General features: G+C 36.9%; 1 protein-coding gene across 5 annotated transcripts in view; it reads left to right on the top strand.

The window, feature by feature from the left end:
* The window catches only part of BICRAL (BICRA like chromatin remodeling complex associated protein), a 49,520-nt gene extending 38,486 nt beyond the window's left edge, over positions 1-11,034 (top strand). For all 5 annotated transcript variants that reach the window (XM_061991351.1, XM_061991349.1, XM_061991353.1 and 2 more), the window contains exons 6-12: positions 994-1,093; positions 2,350-2,447; positions 4,213-4,274; positions 4,398-4,543; positions 4,698-4,792; positions 6,292-6,394; positions 7,173-11,034. In XM_061991351.1, the coding sequence (XP_061847335.1) occupies positions 994-1,093; positions 2,350-2,447; positions 4,213-4,274; positions 4,398-4,543; positions 4,698-4,792; positions 6,292-6,394; positions 7,173-7,972 (1,404 nt within the window). In that variant the 3' untranslated portion in view covers positions 7,973-11,034. The remainder of the gene's footprint in view (positions 1-993; positions 1,094-2,349; positions 2,448-4,212; positions 4,275-4,397; positions 4,544-4,697; positions 4,793-6,291; positions 6,395-7,172) is intronic.
* The last annotated feature ends 3,165 nt before the right edge of the window (positions 11,035-14,199 follow it).

The following is a 14,199-nucleotide window of genomic DNA, read 5'->3' as shown; positions in this document are numbered from 1 at the left end:
GTTTATTTTTATTAATGAACTTTCAAACCCTGCCAATATTTAACTCAGTGACTTGTTACATGATTATCAAAAAACTATTGTTCCCCTTCTGTCCTTTTTCTTTTCTTTTTTTTTTCTTTTTTTTTCCTCTTGGTCATTGTAAAATACTGTTAACAACTGTCTCAGAATGTGCTTGTTGAAATTATCTTAGATCTTTCTTTTTTCCCAGATATCTAATGGATTTTTTTAATTAAGACCAAAATGGGCAATGAAATAATGTGTTTTAGAGAATGTTTATTTTCTAAATAAGAGTAAGTGTATTGTAGAACCACATTTTTAGTCTTTACCAAAACTGGGAGCACAGGCTGTAACATTTTGTTTGCAGGTGAGTAAATTGGAACCTGCCTGAATTCCTCTTCATGAGTCTACATCTTGCTGATTTTAGGATATGTGCTGGGTCAGTGAGTTTCAGCAGTTCTAAAAGTATAATATTTCTTACTGCTGTAAAAGGTAGTTCTGGTTTTGTGCCGAAATTTCAGAGAGAACAAATTCTATTGTTCACCAGTCTTTTTGGTTCGTTTGTACTTCCATTTTAAATATTGTACTGTGTCATAAACCATTTATTCTTTAGTTGCTAAACACTGGACAGTTTGTTCCACTGTGTATTTTTTTGTTGTTGATGTGGAGACAGCTTATTTAGTCATCTTGCAGTTTCGAGACTCTCAAAAGCTGAGCTTTCTGAGGGCCACTTGTAGTGCTAAATTGTGTCTTCCAGAATGGAACTGCTGCGTATCTGTACTGTTAGTGTAGTTTCTGTTCCTCTCTGATTACTTTACACAATTGAACTTAGAAGGAATTGAGATGTTTGAAATTTCACCACTTACGAGTTAGAGTTTGAGATGCACAGAACTGAATTTTAGTTGCTGCTTTTGCTTTTTTCCTCTGTTGCTTAAAGCTTTCAGCAAATATTTGACTATGGGCTTTTTTTTTTTTTTTTTACTGTATGTGGCACAGAAAAAAGCAATGAACCAGACATCACCAGTTTCTGCGTCGAAGACACAGGATAATTTGAGACAGCCTCAACTAACGAGTCTTCTGAGCAACACTCTATCAGGTCAACTAAGGTCTTTTTAAAATCATCATCTTAATTTTCTCCCGCAACAGAAATTGGTGATTCTTCAGTATATCAGACTTACATTGATGGCTCATGCTCATAGGTTATTTGAATTTTACTTTTAGAACATTGCAAACTAAATTTTTCAGTATGAAATGTGTGCTTTTATTTTTCCCAACCACAGCACTTCATTTTGTGGAGTCAAAAGTTGGATCTCCATGTTAAGCAGTTATTTCTCCCTTCTATACAGTCCAAAATTGTACCTTCTTTTCTTTTCTTTTTTCTTTTTTTTTAGTTTAGGAAAATAGAAGTAAGTAATTTTCAACATATGGACACCTGATAAAAATTGTATGAAGCTTCCAGACCATGTCTTGTGATGGCTGCTTCAGATAGAGAGGATAAGAAAAATAAGAATTACAAGGTTATGTGCAGGCTGACATCACTCGATTTGTTTTTGAATGTGTCACTTCCACTTAGAATAGTTAATACATTGTTCATGGCAGAATACCGAGCTTTTCAAGCAGCATTTTACTACTAAAAGAACAAAGCCTATATATTCAAAGAAAAATGCAGTAACCTTGAAGTTCTTTTTGTAAATAAGTAATCTTTTTGTAAAAGGTCCTACTATCTACCTGCTGGTTTTTTTCTGTTGTGTACAGTTCTGTGCAAACTGTTCAGGCAGTTCTCTACAGTCAGCACTGTACAGAGCTTTTTTCTTTTGGGGAAAAAAAAGAAACAATTCTTACTGGTGTTGGTTGTAATGTAGCATGGCTGATAAGGTGCTATTTGAATTCCTGAGCAGAGCAACTGGAGGAAGTCTGCCCATCTAGAAAATCTGGGGGGGAAAGAAAACGATGATGCCTGCTGTCTGAATACTTTCAGTAGCTCTAGAGCAATTGTGTTTACGTGCTTGAGGGAGGATTCCTATTGAGAAGCCTGGTAAAATGTATTGAATGATTTTCAATAAATAGTTGGGACACTAAATGGTACTTGAATTTCTTCTTACATTGTAGTGCTATGGTAGGAGATGCTTTTTTTTCTGAGGATTTTTGTGGTTTGTAACACAAAATTATCAGTCTTGTTGCCTTTTTATGAAGCAGTTTTTTCACAAGGCAGTTGCACTAATGCTTTTGAGCATATGAGAGGTGTGTCTTTCTCCTAAAAGCTAAAAACTCAAGTAAAACTATCAGAATAGGTACATGAAATTATTCCCACCTTGCTTAGGATGACAGAGTCTTTTTAACATATTTTTATAGGACAGGACTCTGGAGGAAAAATCATACAGCAATCTCTAGGAACAGCACAGCCACAAGATAAAGTAATAGGATCATCATCAGTTCAACAGAGTATACAGGTACAGAATACTTTCATTTATGTTTCTTTCTCCCTCAAAATTTTCTTGACATTTAGGGATGTTTCAACCTTGCAGGTTTTTGTAGAACATACGAAGTCACTCAAACTTGTCAGATTGTACACTGACATAATAAATATTAAGTATTTTTCAAATTGATACTCTGAATGCTGCTTTGAGATTTAATTAAGTGAAGTCTGACTATACTGTTTGTTGAAAATTTCATATGGCATAGCAATTCTTCAGTGAGTTAGACATAAGTTAGACCTGTTCTTCTCATTACATCTTACTATTCTGTAGCTGATTGGGAGGGGATGGTGTGTGAAAAGTTGAAGAAAGTTTTGTCAGGTCTTTGTTTTACTCTTTACTGCACTGTCTTCTTTCTTTCTTTTACATTATTTTATTTCCTACCAAAAACTCTATTTGTGGCAACTATGTAAAAAAAGGAACTTTCCGTAGGGTTTGGAGCTGGAAGGAGTGGCTGGCTTTTTTAGATAGGGAATACAAGAACTAATGGAGGGAGAAGACCAGTGTTATATTTACAGACTGAGTAGCTGAGTTCAGGAAGCCAGGAGTTCACAGGCTTGAAAGTGTGTGCTTTGTTGTAGGTGCACCCGAACTACAAAATCATACAATCAGAGAATGGTAGGAGTTGGAAGAGACCTTTAGAGATCATCTAGTCCAACCCCCCTGCAGAAGCAGGTTCACCTAGATCAGGTTGCATAGGAACATGTCCAGAAGAAAGCAAGGGAGGATATGAATCAGAGTTTTTGTTCCTTGCTGTAAATGTATTGTCAGTGTAGTATGACGTGAACGTTTTTCTCTGTCTACTGGTTTACAAGTAGAGCAGAAGTAGTAGTTCTCAATTGTGAATTCAGAGTGGTTTTTCAGTTGTGGGTTAGACATTCATTCTCCCATAGTCATGAATACTTCTTATGCTCTGAAGCTAGAGGCTTTTTGGTCAGCAAGTACCATTGCAGCATGCCTGCTTTGTGCTGCTTCTGCTTTGCTAAGGAGGATGCTTTGTAAGACTAGTTGACTGAAAAATCTCAACAACTTCATATTAAAAAAAGACGCTCAAAAAGACACTCTGATCAAGACACTCTGATCCAGAATGGCTTCTTTGGGAGAATACTTGGATTGCAGTTGCCTCTCATGCAGTTGGAGCATGAGCCTCTATCACCTCAGAGTGCCTTACATCTTAGGAGAGTGTTCCTTTGAAAAACCTTGGCTTCATAAATGTCTAAGGGAAGGAGATGATGATGTAGATCTACCTGATCAGTGTATCTAACAACGACACTAAAACAGAATTCCTAGAACCACTTTCGTCCCTGACCCAGCCACCAAGGCTTTTGAGAATTGAAGTATGCAGATAGTCTAATCCATCAAAATCGGGCAAGATGTCATCAACAGAGAAATGCAGAGACAGTTCTTGAGGGCGGATGTTTTGGACAAGTTTTCAGTTAACCTTTTTTTTTTTTAACCTGCTGAATTTGATACCCTTTTTCCTATTAAAGCATATATATCCACTACAGTGGAATTTTCCTGCAAAAACCATTTCAGACTCTCGATCTATGTAAGAGAAATTACTTCACTGTTTCATTGATACAGTGCCCTGTGAAAATAGATGGTTGACAGTGTTTTTTACTTAACGTGGTGGTTACACTTACTATTGGGGATGTACTTTTAGTTGGCAGAAATGAATGCTGAAATTTAGGCTTTGCAAAGGAAGTGATATATTGTAATGTGTCTTTCATTTTGAATTCAGGTGGATGGTCACTTAGTTGGACAGAAAAGGCCCGCTGCTAAACAGCTAACTAAAGGAGCTTTGTAAGTTGCCATTTTTTTGTAATTTTATTGCAGTTGTTTCCTCTAATTCCTTTTTAGTTCTTAGCAACCTATAAACTTCAATTAGAGTATGTGTTGATTTTATATCATGAATTTTCTTTCTAGTATTCTACAACAATTACAGAAGGATCAGGTGCATGCTGTGACACCAGATAAAAGTCGATTCAGATCGTTAAACGATGCAGTTCAGAGACTCCTTTCATACCATGTGTGCCAGGGATCACTGCCAACAGAGGAAGACTTAAGAAAAGGTAGTTTTTTTTTTTTTTTAAATGGGCACTGAGTTTTTAATCAATGTATTGAGAGAAGTGTTTGTGTAAGGTAAAGCCATAAGAAAGGGGATACTTAAAAATTTGTGCAGGTTATTGAAAAACACTATTTGAAAGTATATTCTTGTCTTTCTAGTGGACAGTGAATTTGAGTCTGTAGCTACACAGCTTCTGAAGAGGACACAGGCTATGCTGAACAAATACAGATGTTTGCTTATAGAAGATGCAATGGTAAGGTGTATAACCCAGGTGCATTTGATGTTTATAAGATGTGGTTCAGTTTGTTAAAAATAGGTCTACAGGAAGATGGGAGCTAGCATTACAGCTTGTTTTGTGGATACTATTTATCACCTTAAAAGATGCTAAGTATGTAACTGAAGGTTTTAGAGATACTTGTTATAAAGCCAGTATACTTGTTACTGTAGCAGCAATCTTGATGGGAAGCCTGCACTTTCAAGTGTATGTGCACATCTTAAAATCAGTGAAATGGCTTGAGTTTTGTATTTCACATACTGCTTGTGTAAGGATGCTCTTCTGTAAATTGTTCATATACATAAACTTCTGCATACTGTTTATACTTTGCTCTTGCACTGAACAGGCTTTGGTAGTCAGGCAAGTGATTTCTGTGTATTTCAATGGATGATAAAGCCTGAAAGAATGTTGAAAGTCTCCATTCAGAGGCCTCCAGCCATATGACAGTTTAGGAAAAATCATTACTTCTCCTTAGAAGCCAGGTGGAGCTTCACATTTTCATCAGAAATGCTTCTGATTTAAGTGCTTTCACAATCCTGAGCATGAGGTAAAAAGAAAACTGTCAAAGTTACTTAAGAATGTGTTTAACAAGGGTCAGGAAACATCACTGTGGTTTCAGACATTCTGGTTTTCAAGCCTGGAAAAGTCTAATAGAAGTATAATAGACATTTAAGTCATTCTGCTTTAAAGACAGGAACATGTAATGCAAGTGTTAGAATTAATATGGTTTTGGGATCTAGTAGTCTTACTCAAAAGATACCAACCATCAAATATTTGCAAGTAACTGGGGGTGCAAAGGGAAGGATGGAGGTTAAAATCTATTCTTCTAGCATTTGGTGTGTTGTATGGTATATCTCATAAGGGCACTTTGAAGGGATTGTTTCACATAATGTTTGGCTTTGGAACTGGTTCCCTGTGTTGTGATGTAGTGTGCAGTGAACTTTATTCTGTGATGGATGGATTCACCTGCCTTGAAAGCATTGTCAGCAAAATATAACTCTGTATCAACTTGTTAGAAGTGCAGAGAAGAAACAAGATTATAGGATGGCCTTATTGCAAGATTTTTGCTGTTTTTCTCTCTAAAAGAGAAAGATACTGTATGATGTAAAAAGTTGTGGTGTATAATGGTGAAGGTACTTGGTCCTGAAAAGGTGCAGTCTGTACAACTGGAGAGTAATTCCGTGTTTTAAAAGGTGAACATGCTTTGGCAGAGGGGTTGGACTGGATGATCTCTAAAGGTCCCTTCCAACCCCTACCATGCCATGATTCTATGAAAACCATAAAATGCAAATAGGAGAGTTTCAGTAGTTGTTGAGGTCACAGTCAAGATCATTGGAGATGATGTGAAATTGTGACCGTTCTCCACAGATACATAATTAAAGACATTCTCTGAAGAGTAACTAAGCTACAAATGTTTTGATTTGGTATGAACATGCAAGTGACTACAGAGATGGTTGGTTTCTTTCCTTTTCCTGCAGCGGATAAATCCCTCTGCAGAAATGGTGATGATTGATAGGATGTTTAACCAGGAAGAAAGGGCATCTCTGACCCGGGATAAGCGTCTTGCACTTGTGGATCCTGGTAAGTTAACAGTTAACTTCTGAATCTTACAAAAGCAGCTAAGTATGGAGCGTTTAAAAATAGTTGTGGCCACAGTGAGGCACATATTGCTAGGGATTCCAGTCTTCATAATACTGAATAAACTGTTGCAATTTCTCTGGTAATAACTCCCAGATTCAATGATCTGAAGGTGCTGTAAAGTTGAAGGCAGTTATTTGGGAGGGAAAAAAAAACCTATTTGGCCTGTTAAGCAGAGAAGTATTTCTGAGGTTTTTTTTTAACAAAAAACCTGCATGGTCTTAGTTCTTGTAGGGAAGGATCTGTGAGTTTGCTGGCAGTCAGAACACCACTGTATGAAACACAAATACTTTTTTTGATCCTAACAAAGTGTTAATTTCAGAATGTCGTGACCACTAATGGCAGCTTTTTTAACCAGCATGTTGTTGTAGGTAGCAAATGGAAACACATTATTTGTGTGAGATAACAGTTACTGTTTGTTTAATACTCAGAAGATGTGTTGAAGAAGATATGAGCTGTCTAGGTACCATATTTGCATATTTATAATGCTGGGAAGTCTTAGTCTGATTTTACAGTGCATGTGCATGCCTGTTAAATAGCTCGGTGATAATCTCCTGTAGTGGATGCAGCAGAACACTCTTCTGTGTACGTTCGTGTCTTATAGACACAAATCTCTAGGTTTTGGCTGTTACTTGGATTTTAATACTGAGAAACTACATTGGAGTATCCGTTACTTTGATGTGTAGGTAATTTAAATAAAATGTTGCTAATTCATTTTCAGATGGTTATCAGGCCGATTTTTGTTGTTCTGCCAAACAATTTGATAAAACAGCTGAAGAAGCACAGTCCAGCAAAAATGACCATCAGTCTAGCAAAACATTACCTTCTCGAAGTCAGACTACCAAAACCCAAGCCAGAGACCGACCAAAATCCAACTCAGCAGAGTCCACAAATCACAGTAAACTTCCTCTAGTGCCTAACAACATTCTGACACCACAAGAAGGAATAGCTTCTACTAAAAAATCGGAGAGCCTCGCTAAAGCTTTAAAATTTGAGAAAGCTAATTGTTCTGGGAGCCAATACGTGGCCCTTTCTGAAGAGAAGAAGACTGGGAAAGATCTTGCCAAGTCCACTGAGAATTCTTCGAGTTCTGAAGACTTGTCAAAACCTGTGTCAAGAGGCGGTCATGGAACACAGAATAAAATACCAAGGAACACAATTCAGTCTTTCTCAAAAGTAACGTGTAACAATTCCCTCCAAGACAAAACTCTGAGGAGCTCTCCAAAGAATGAGAGTTTACATCCTGATAATAGGAAAGACTCTGGTGAACCCCAGCAAGACTTACTGCTCAGTAAGAGTTTAGAAACGACATTTAAAAACATCTTGGAACTTAAAAAAGCTGGGAGGCAGCCACAAAATGAGGCAACGAGTAGCGACTCGGTTGAATTAGAATTTCCTAATTTTTCACCTATTGCTTCACAGGAAAACTGCCTGGAAAAATTTATTCCAGACCACAGTGAAGGTGGGGTAGAAACTGACTCTATTTTAGAAGCCGCTGTAAATAGTATCTTGGAGTGTTAATAGTTTCAGTACCATGGACAAGTTATGTTTCTCTTAGCAGAAGCAAATGTGAATGACACCACAAGTACAGCCTGACATGCATTTAAGGTTAACCTTTCTAAACTAGATTCTGTTCTGTGTTTGAGAGCAATACTCATTGTGGTTACAGTGAGATATCCAAGTAAAGTTAATCCTTGTTAGAATGCAGTCTGTTAGGGCCTTACTATTTCAAGTATTACTATGATAGTGCTTTTGAGAATTGTGCTGTCCTGCAGCATAACAAGGTTGCAGGCGTTAGGCCCTATGTAATACGGTAATATACTGACAATCACAGTCATTTGAAAGGATATATTTATTAAGAAAATGTTTTTAAAAAGTGATGGAAGCAACAACTCTCCCCTACCCTTCTCTTCCACAAATCATCAGATTTTTAGTTTTTCTGGAAAACCCACTGTACCTCTATTCAGAAGTGATTATTTGCTTTGTTAATGAATCTGTGTTCTAGGATTCCTGAGTTGGAAGGATGTCATCAGTGTGTTTACAAGGCTTCGTAATTTAAACTTAAAAGTGCTTTTCTATTGCTTTCTGAGCAGAAACTAGTACTTGATGATATATTTGTAGTTGGTAACTTTAGTCTGTGGGACGGTATTATATGATCTTAGTCACAGTGGCATGATATGAAGTAATAAATGCTTGACTAAGGCAGGTAGAATGGAAGCCGGTAAATGGCAAAGTGTACAGGATGAGGCCAAGATAGAGCCATGAATTTATATATATAATACATATATATGTTAACTCTTGAAAAAAAGATTTTGCATTTTATAATTGGATGTAGTCAGCCTTGAGTCTTTCTGAAGTGGTATATATGGTTTTTTTTAATTTGTTTGGTTTTTTTTTTTTAGACCAAGTGTCAAAAGCACTTTTATTTGAAAACTGTTATGGTATTTGTAGCTTATATTTTAAGATGACATTAGCCTTACTCTGATTTGAATTTAAAGGCCAGTGTTTATTTTTGGAATTTTATTTTTTTGGAATTTTATTTTTTCTTTGCATTTTGCTGTCAGAGAATGTTAAATCATCCACCGTAGCAGTCATCATTATTGAGACATGTACAGACCAAAGTCAATCGGCAATCCCATTGTTTAAACATATCAAAAAGTGTGTAATTATTAATTCACATTGTAGAGCCAAGCGAAACCATTGCATGGTTTGTATTTGGCTTGCTGTCATGTTGTTAAGATAGAATTTTATTATTTTATTTATTTATTTTAACCTATGACCTTTTTTTTTTTTGTTTGTTATTTTGCTGCCCATGCTGCTTTTTCCTAGTTTACTTTGGTCATGAGTGCTTTTGTGCACACAAGTGCGCTGACGTTCGTCATGTGCGTGTAGTACATACGTCTGCTCAGGAGGATATAGCTTTTGTGCTTTCTAAGGTGTGTGCTCATGTTTTACCCCCCCAAAACCTTCTCCGCAGTTTCTTAGGAAAGTTAACCAGCTTTTCTCCTAACTTGACTGGTTACAGTTTTCACAATACAGAGGCTCATTGTGACAAGCTGCGGTTGTCAGTCAGATTGCCAGGAAAAAAAGACCGAAAGGTTTTGCTGTCATGTAATTCAGTCCATCTGAGTAGCGCAAAAGAGAGCAGAATTAGATCCTCGTGATGGTAGAAGATTACAGTGCAATTCAGTGTTGGACTACAGTCCACTGTCTGACCACTAAGGGAAACCAAATCTAGAAAGCAATGTGAGAAAGATGAACTTCCTTAAAATTCATTTCCCCTTCAACGTGAGTGGAAGTACTGGTTTTGTATGTTACTAATTGCCATTTAAAAAAACAGTTGTGCCAATTTTAAAGTTCATGTTTGTAAAAACCCAACATTCCCAAGTGTTGTGTAAAATATTCAAGGTAATAATAAGTATTGCCAGTTTTAAATTTCTAGTTAGGTGTCCATAGACTAGACTCTAAGACAGTTTTCTTATTGGCAAAACTGACAATATGGTCTTCACCTATTGCCTTTTTAGATTTAATAATACGCTCATGGCTGTGTATCCTTGATGCCTATTTTATTTTACCATTTTGGAAATTTAACCATTCTAAACTATCTAGGAAGGAAGACAGTAAGCTACACAGCTGTATGCTAACTAGTTATTTTTTTCTTTTATAGAGAAAAACAGTCAAGTTGCACATTCATTGATCCACTTGCTTTTTGTATCACCTCAAAATGAGTATGAGGTTTCCAGCCTCTCTACCACAAATTCGTAATTGAAGTATCGGGCTATGTGTCTTCTGTTGGATCCCACTTAGGGATGGGGAAGAATGGCATATAAAAAATGACAACTGTCAGAAAATGAACATGATCAGTTTGGTCAGACACATTTCTCTGAAATACTTGAGAGGAACCCATTGAACAATCCTAGCAAGATTAATCTTTGATTGTTGGTTTTCTGTTGTTCACTCCTTTGAATTCAATTCTAAAGGAATTTCGGTACGTGGTGAAGCAGTAAATGAAAGAATTGTATTTTTGTTGTGCTTAAAAAAAAGTATGAATTTATTAATCATATGGGCTCAAGTCCAGCAAAGTATTGTGAATGTGCATGACTTGAAACATGTTTTCATTATTTTGCTGGATCAGCATTGTGATTTCAATGTTATTTAATACTGCCTAATATTAAAACAAATTTTAAACTGGCAATTAAGAAAACTATGTTAATTTTGAAGATTTTAGTATAATTTATCTGTTAGATTAGGGAGGCCTTACAGACTGACTTCACTTAAAGAGGATGTGTCACTTATTGTCAGTGTGGTATGGACTTTATTTGCTTAAATACCTTCATTTGTAAAGTATGTCTCACTTGAAATTGCTTTGTATACATTTTGTAAAAATATTTATAAAATGTTTTGTAAAAAAAAAAAGTATAACAAATTGCAGTTTATTTTGTTATGTTGGATAAATACTGTTAAAGGACACAAGTGAGTAAATATATTGTTAATCCATGGATAGGAAATGTTTAGTTGGAGATTACAAATTGAAACAACCATTGCAATACAGCCAAAGATTTGGGAAAAAATGTCTATCTGTGGTTGTCTTGATTTAACCAAGTTCAATATTTACATTTCCAAAAGAGGATTGTTCTTAGTTGTCAGTAATATGGTTGCAAATATTTTTACTCTTCCACTTTTTGTAGTGCAGCCTGTTATAAAATATTGAACAGGCCAACTTTCCATACTCTTTTTAAGAGAATCCCTCTGAACATACGCCGTTAGGATTTGTTTCATGTGCCATTGTTAACTGCGTACGCTAGTGTAGATCTCTGAATAACAAGATTGCCAGTGGTCCTGCTCTGCTGTCGTTTAAAATCTTGCCATGGTGAGGATGCCGAGACACGCTCTCCTTCTCTCGCATATTTTCACATGGTAGAGGCATCATCTTCCTCATACCCTGGGGAGGCAGAAGAGAGAGGTTTTGTTATTCAGCTGACCTCCTCGTCCATGCTACAGGTTTCAGTGTTACACCAAATGTATTTCATTATAGAATCCTGTATTTGTGTTATTTTCCATCCTGTCCTTTTGGTTGTGAGAAGATATTATGACTGCTGGTGATACAGCGCTTCTTCGTGCTTTTAGAAGGGTGATGAACTTTTTCTTACTGTGACTGAATTTTTCAGAAAGTATGGTGAGTTTCTGATCTAGTAAAGCTCTTGTGCTTGGAGCTTCACTTTAGTTTTGGAGGCTGTCAAAATGAAGGATTGCTGAAGTTTGCACTCAACTTGGAGTAGGGCCTGCGGTGTCGAAAGGTAGAAATCTTTATGATTTGTATTCAATATTTTGGCAGAGGTAGAAATCTTCATGGTAAGTCTTGAGCATTTTGTCAGACAAAGTAAACATGCCTTTTGAATGCTTTCCACATGGACTCGAACAGTAGCAAAATGAACAAAATCAGTTAGATGTTATTTTAATCACTGGCTCAGGTTGACTAAGCGTCTTGGGATTTTTTTCTCTTTGTTTTCTTTTTATTGTATCCTTGTAAAAATCACCAAAGCAAATTTTCTGGGTTTGGAAACATCTGATGTACAGTTTACTGTGCATCGGTACAGTACTGTATCTGTACAAGAAACATTTGTTTTCACTTTAGACTATCTTTTTTGTGAGAAGAACATGGTGTATTTTAAAATTGCTTTTCAGTAGCATTTTTATGGTGGGTTTTTTATGTTTATTCCAGCACTCAGGGTAGGGTTTCTGAAGATTTGGGCATGCATGTTAATGCATAGCTTATTTAACAAACTTAGAACATGTTTCATTTTGAGGAGCCATACAAAGAAAAAAAAAATTGACGGGGAAAGTTTGGCACAAGGAAAGGTATGTAAGTAATTTTAAACCCTTAGAGAAATTCCTCTCTCCTTCAGGAAGTGTTGTCTTTATAGGCCTTTGAATTTTTCCTTTAGAATTGCACACACTTTCTTGGAGTTTTCTAAGTGATGTGTTTGTCAGCTTCAAGAAATGCAAGAAATTGTCTTCGTGACTTGGGGATCGGCTGTTACTTTGGTTAAAGAAAGCCATTGCAGCAAATACGCAAGTTCTGGTAAAGATCTGAACTGCAGCAGCTCTGATGCACAGATACAGTGCGCTGTACACAGATTTCAGATTGCAGTAGTGGTGATTATACTGAATAATTTGTTTATCATTTATGGATCATCATTTGCCTGTGTGCTTCTAGTCTTGCAGCTGGTCATTGTACTGGAAATTCCAAAAAATGCATGAGTTGAAGTAGGAAAACATGAAGCAAGCTTGCAGTGGCTAGGGAAGAAAAAAGTACACAGTGTCCAGCTGAACCATTATTTTTGGTGTAAAAGCAAAAACCTCTAAAGTTGCCTTGTGTGCTGAGCATAAAACCCTGCCTTTTTTTTCTAGACTTGATATCATACAGTTTCATGGGGAAAAATATTTTGCAAATGGAGAAACAAGTGAAATCAGAATTTAATACTCTGCACCTTGGTGAGGCCTCATGTGGAATCCTGTGTCAAGTTCTGGGTTCCCCAGCTCAAGAGAGGGAACTTCTAGAGAGGGTCCACTGCAGGGCCAACCAAGATCATCAGGGAACTGGAGAATCTTCCTTATGAGTAAAGGCTGTGGGAACTGGGACTGTTCAGCCTGGAGAAGAGGAGACTGAAGGAGGGCCTCATTAACACAAGTATTAGGGTGGATATCAAGAGGACAGGGTGACACTTTATTCTGTGGTGTCCAGTGACAGAACTAGGGATAATGGACATCAGCTGGAACATTAAAGGTTCCAATTAAACACAAGGAGAAACTTCTTTCGTGTTCAGGTGAGGGAGCCCTGGCACAGGCTGCGCAGGGAGAGTGTGGAGTCTCCTTCTCTGGAGGTTTTCAGAATCTACCTGGGCTTGTTCCTGTGTGACCTGATGTAGGTGGACCTGCTTGAGCAGGGGAGATGGACTAGATGATCTCTAAAGATCCCTTTCCAACCCCTACCTTTCTGTGATTCTATGATACTTAATAGATAAAATAACCTTGGGTGAAATGTGATGCAGTGACTCTCAGATTCTACGGGAATGACCTTCTCAGCACTTAGGTAGCATTATATAATTAATGGTTTTATTCAGGGTGATGAGTGAATAAAGTGTTTTTGTGTAAGCAGACTGCTGTTTACTAAACGTTACACACTTTAATAGCTCCTGCATAGTTCTGAAAATAAATAGCTTTACTCTCTACTGTGAACTTTGACTCCAAATGTTTGTACTGAGATGTGACATCATGCTCAAGTAGATAAAATGTTACTAAGTGGTATAGTGGCTGGAGTGAGCTGAAATTTATTTGAGGCTAAATTCCTGTCTGGATCAAAGTTAAAGTTCAGCAGCTGGAACTGAATTTGGAAATTATGAACTGTAAAGTTTAATTGGAGAAGTACAGGGTTAAAATCATCAAAATAATTCACGTCATTCCTGAAGCTGGATCATGTCAGTTAGATTCTCCTCTGACTTTAAGCTTTGGGAATTACTTCAGAGATACTCAAAATTGACAGCTTTTTGAAATTATAAATCACACTGGAAAAGCTACTTGTTTTTTGAACTTTCCACCTAATTTTCAAAGCTGTTATTGGAAATTACCCTCTTGTTTTTGTGAGTGAATTCCATTTGCTGACAAGAAGGGAACTGATAGGCTTCAAGAGAGCTGCATGCAGCATCTACTTGTTTGCACACAGAAAAGCAGTTAAAGAAAATTTGGCC

This window comes from Colius striatus, chromosome 2, assembly GCF_028858725.1.
Source record: "Colius striatus isolate bColStr4 chromosome 2, bColStr4.1.hap1, whole genome shotgun sequence".
Classification (NCBI taxonomy): Eukaryota; Metazoa; Chordata; class Aves; order Coliiformes; family Coliidae; genus Colius; species Colius striatus.
The sequence above is the reverse complement of the archived record's forward strand: the minus strand, read 5'-3'. Positions and strand labels throughout refer to the sequence as shown.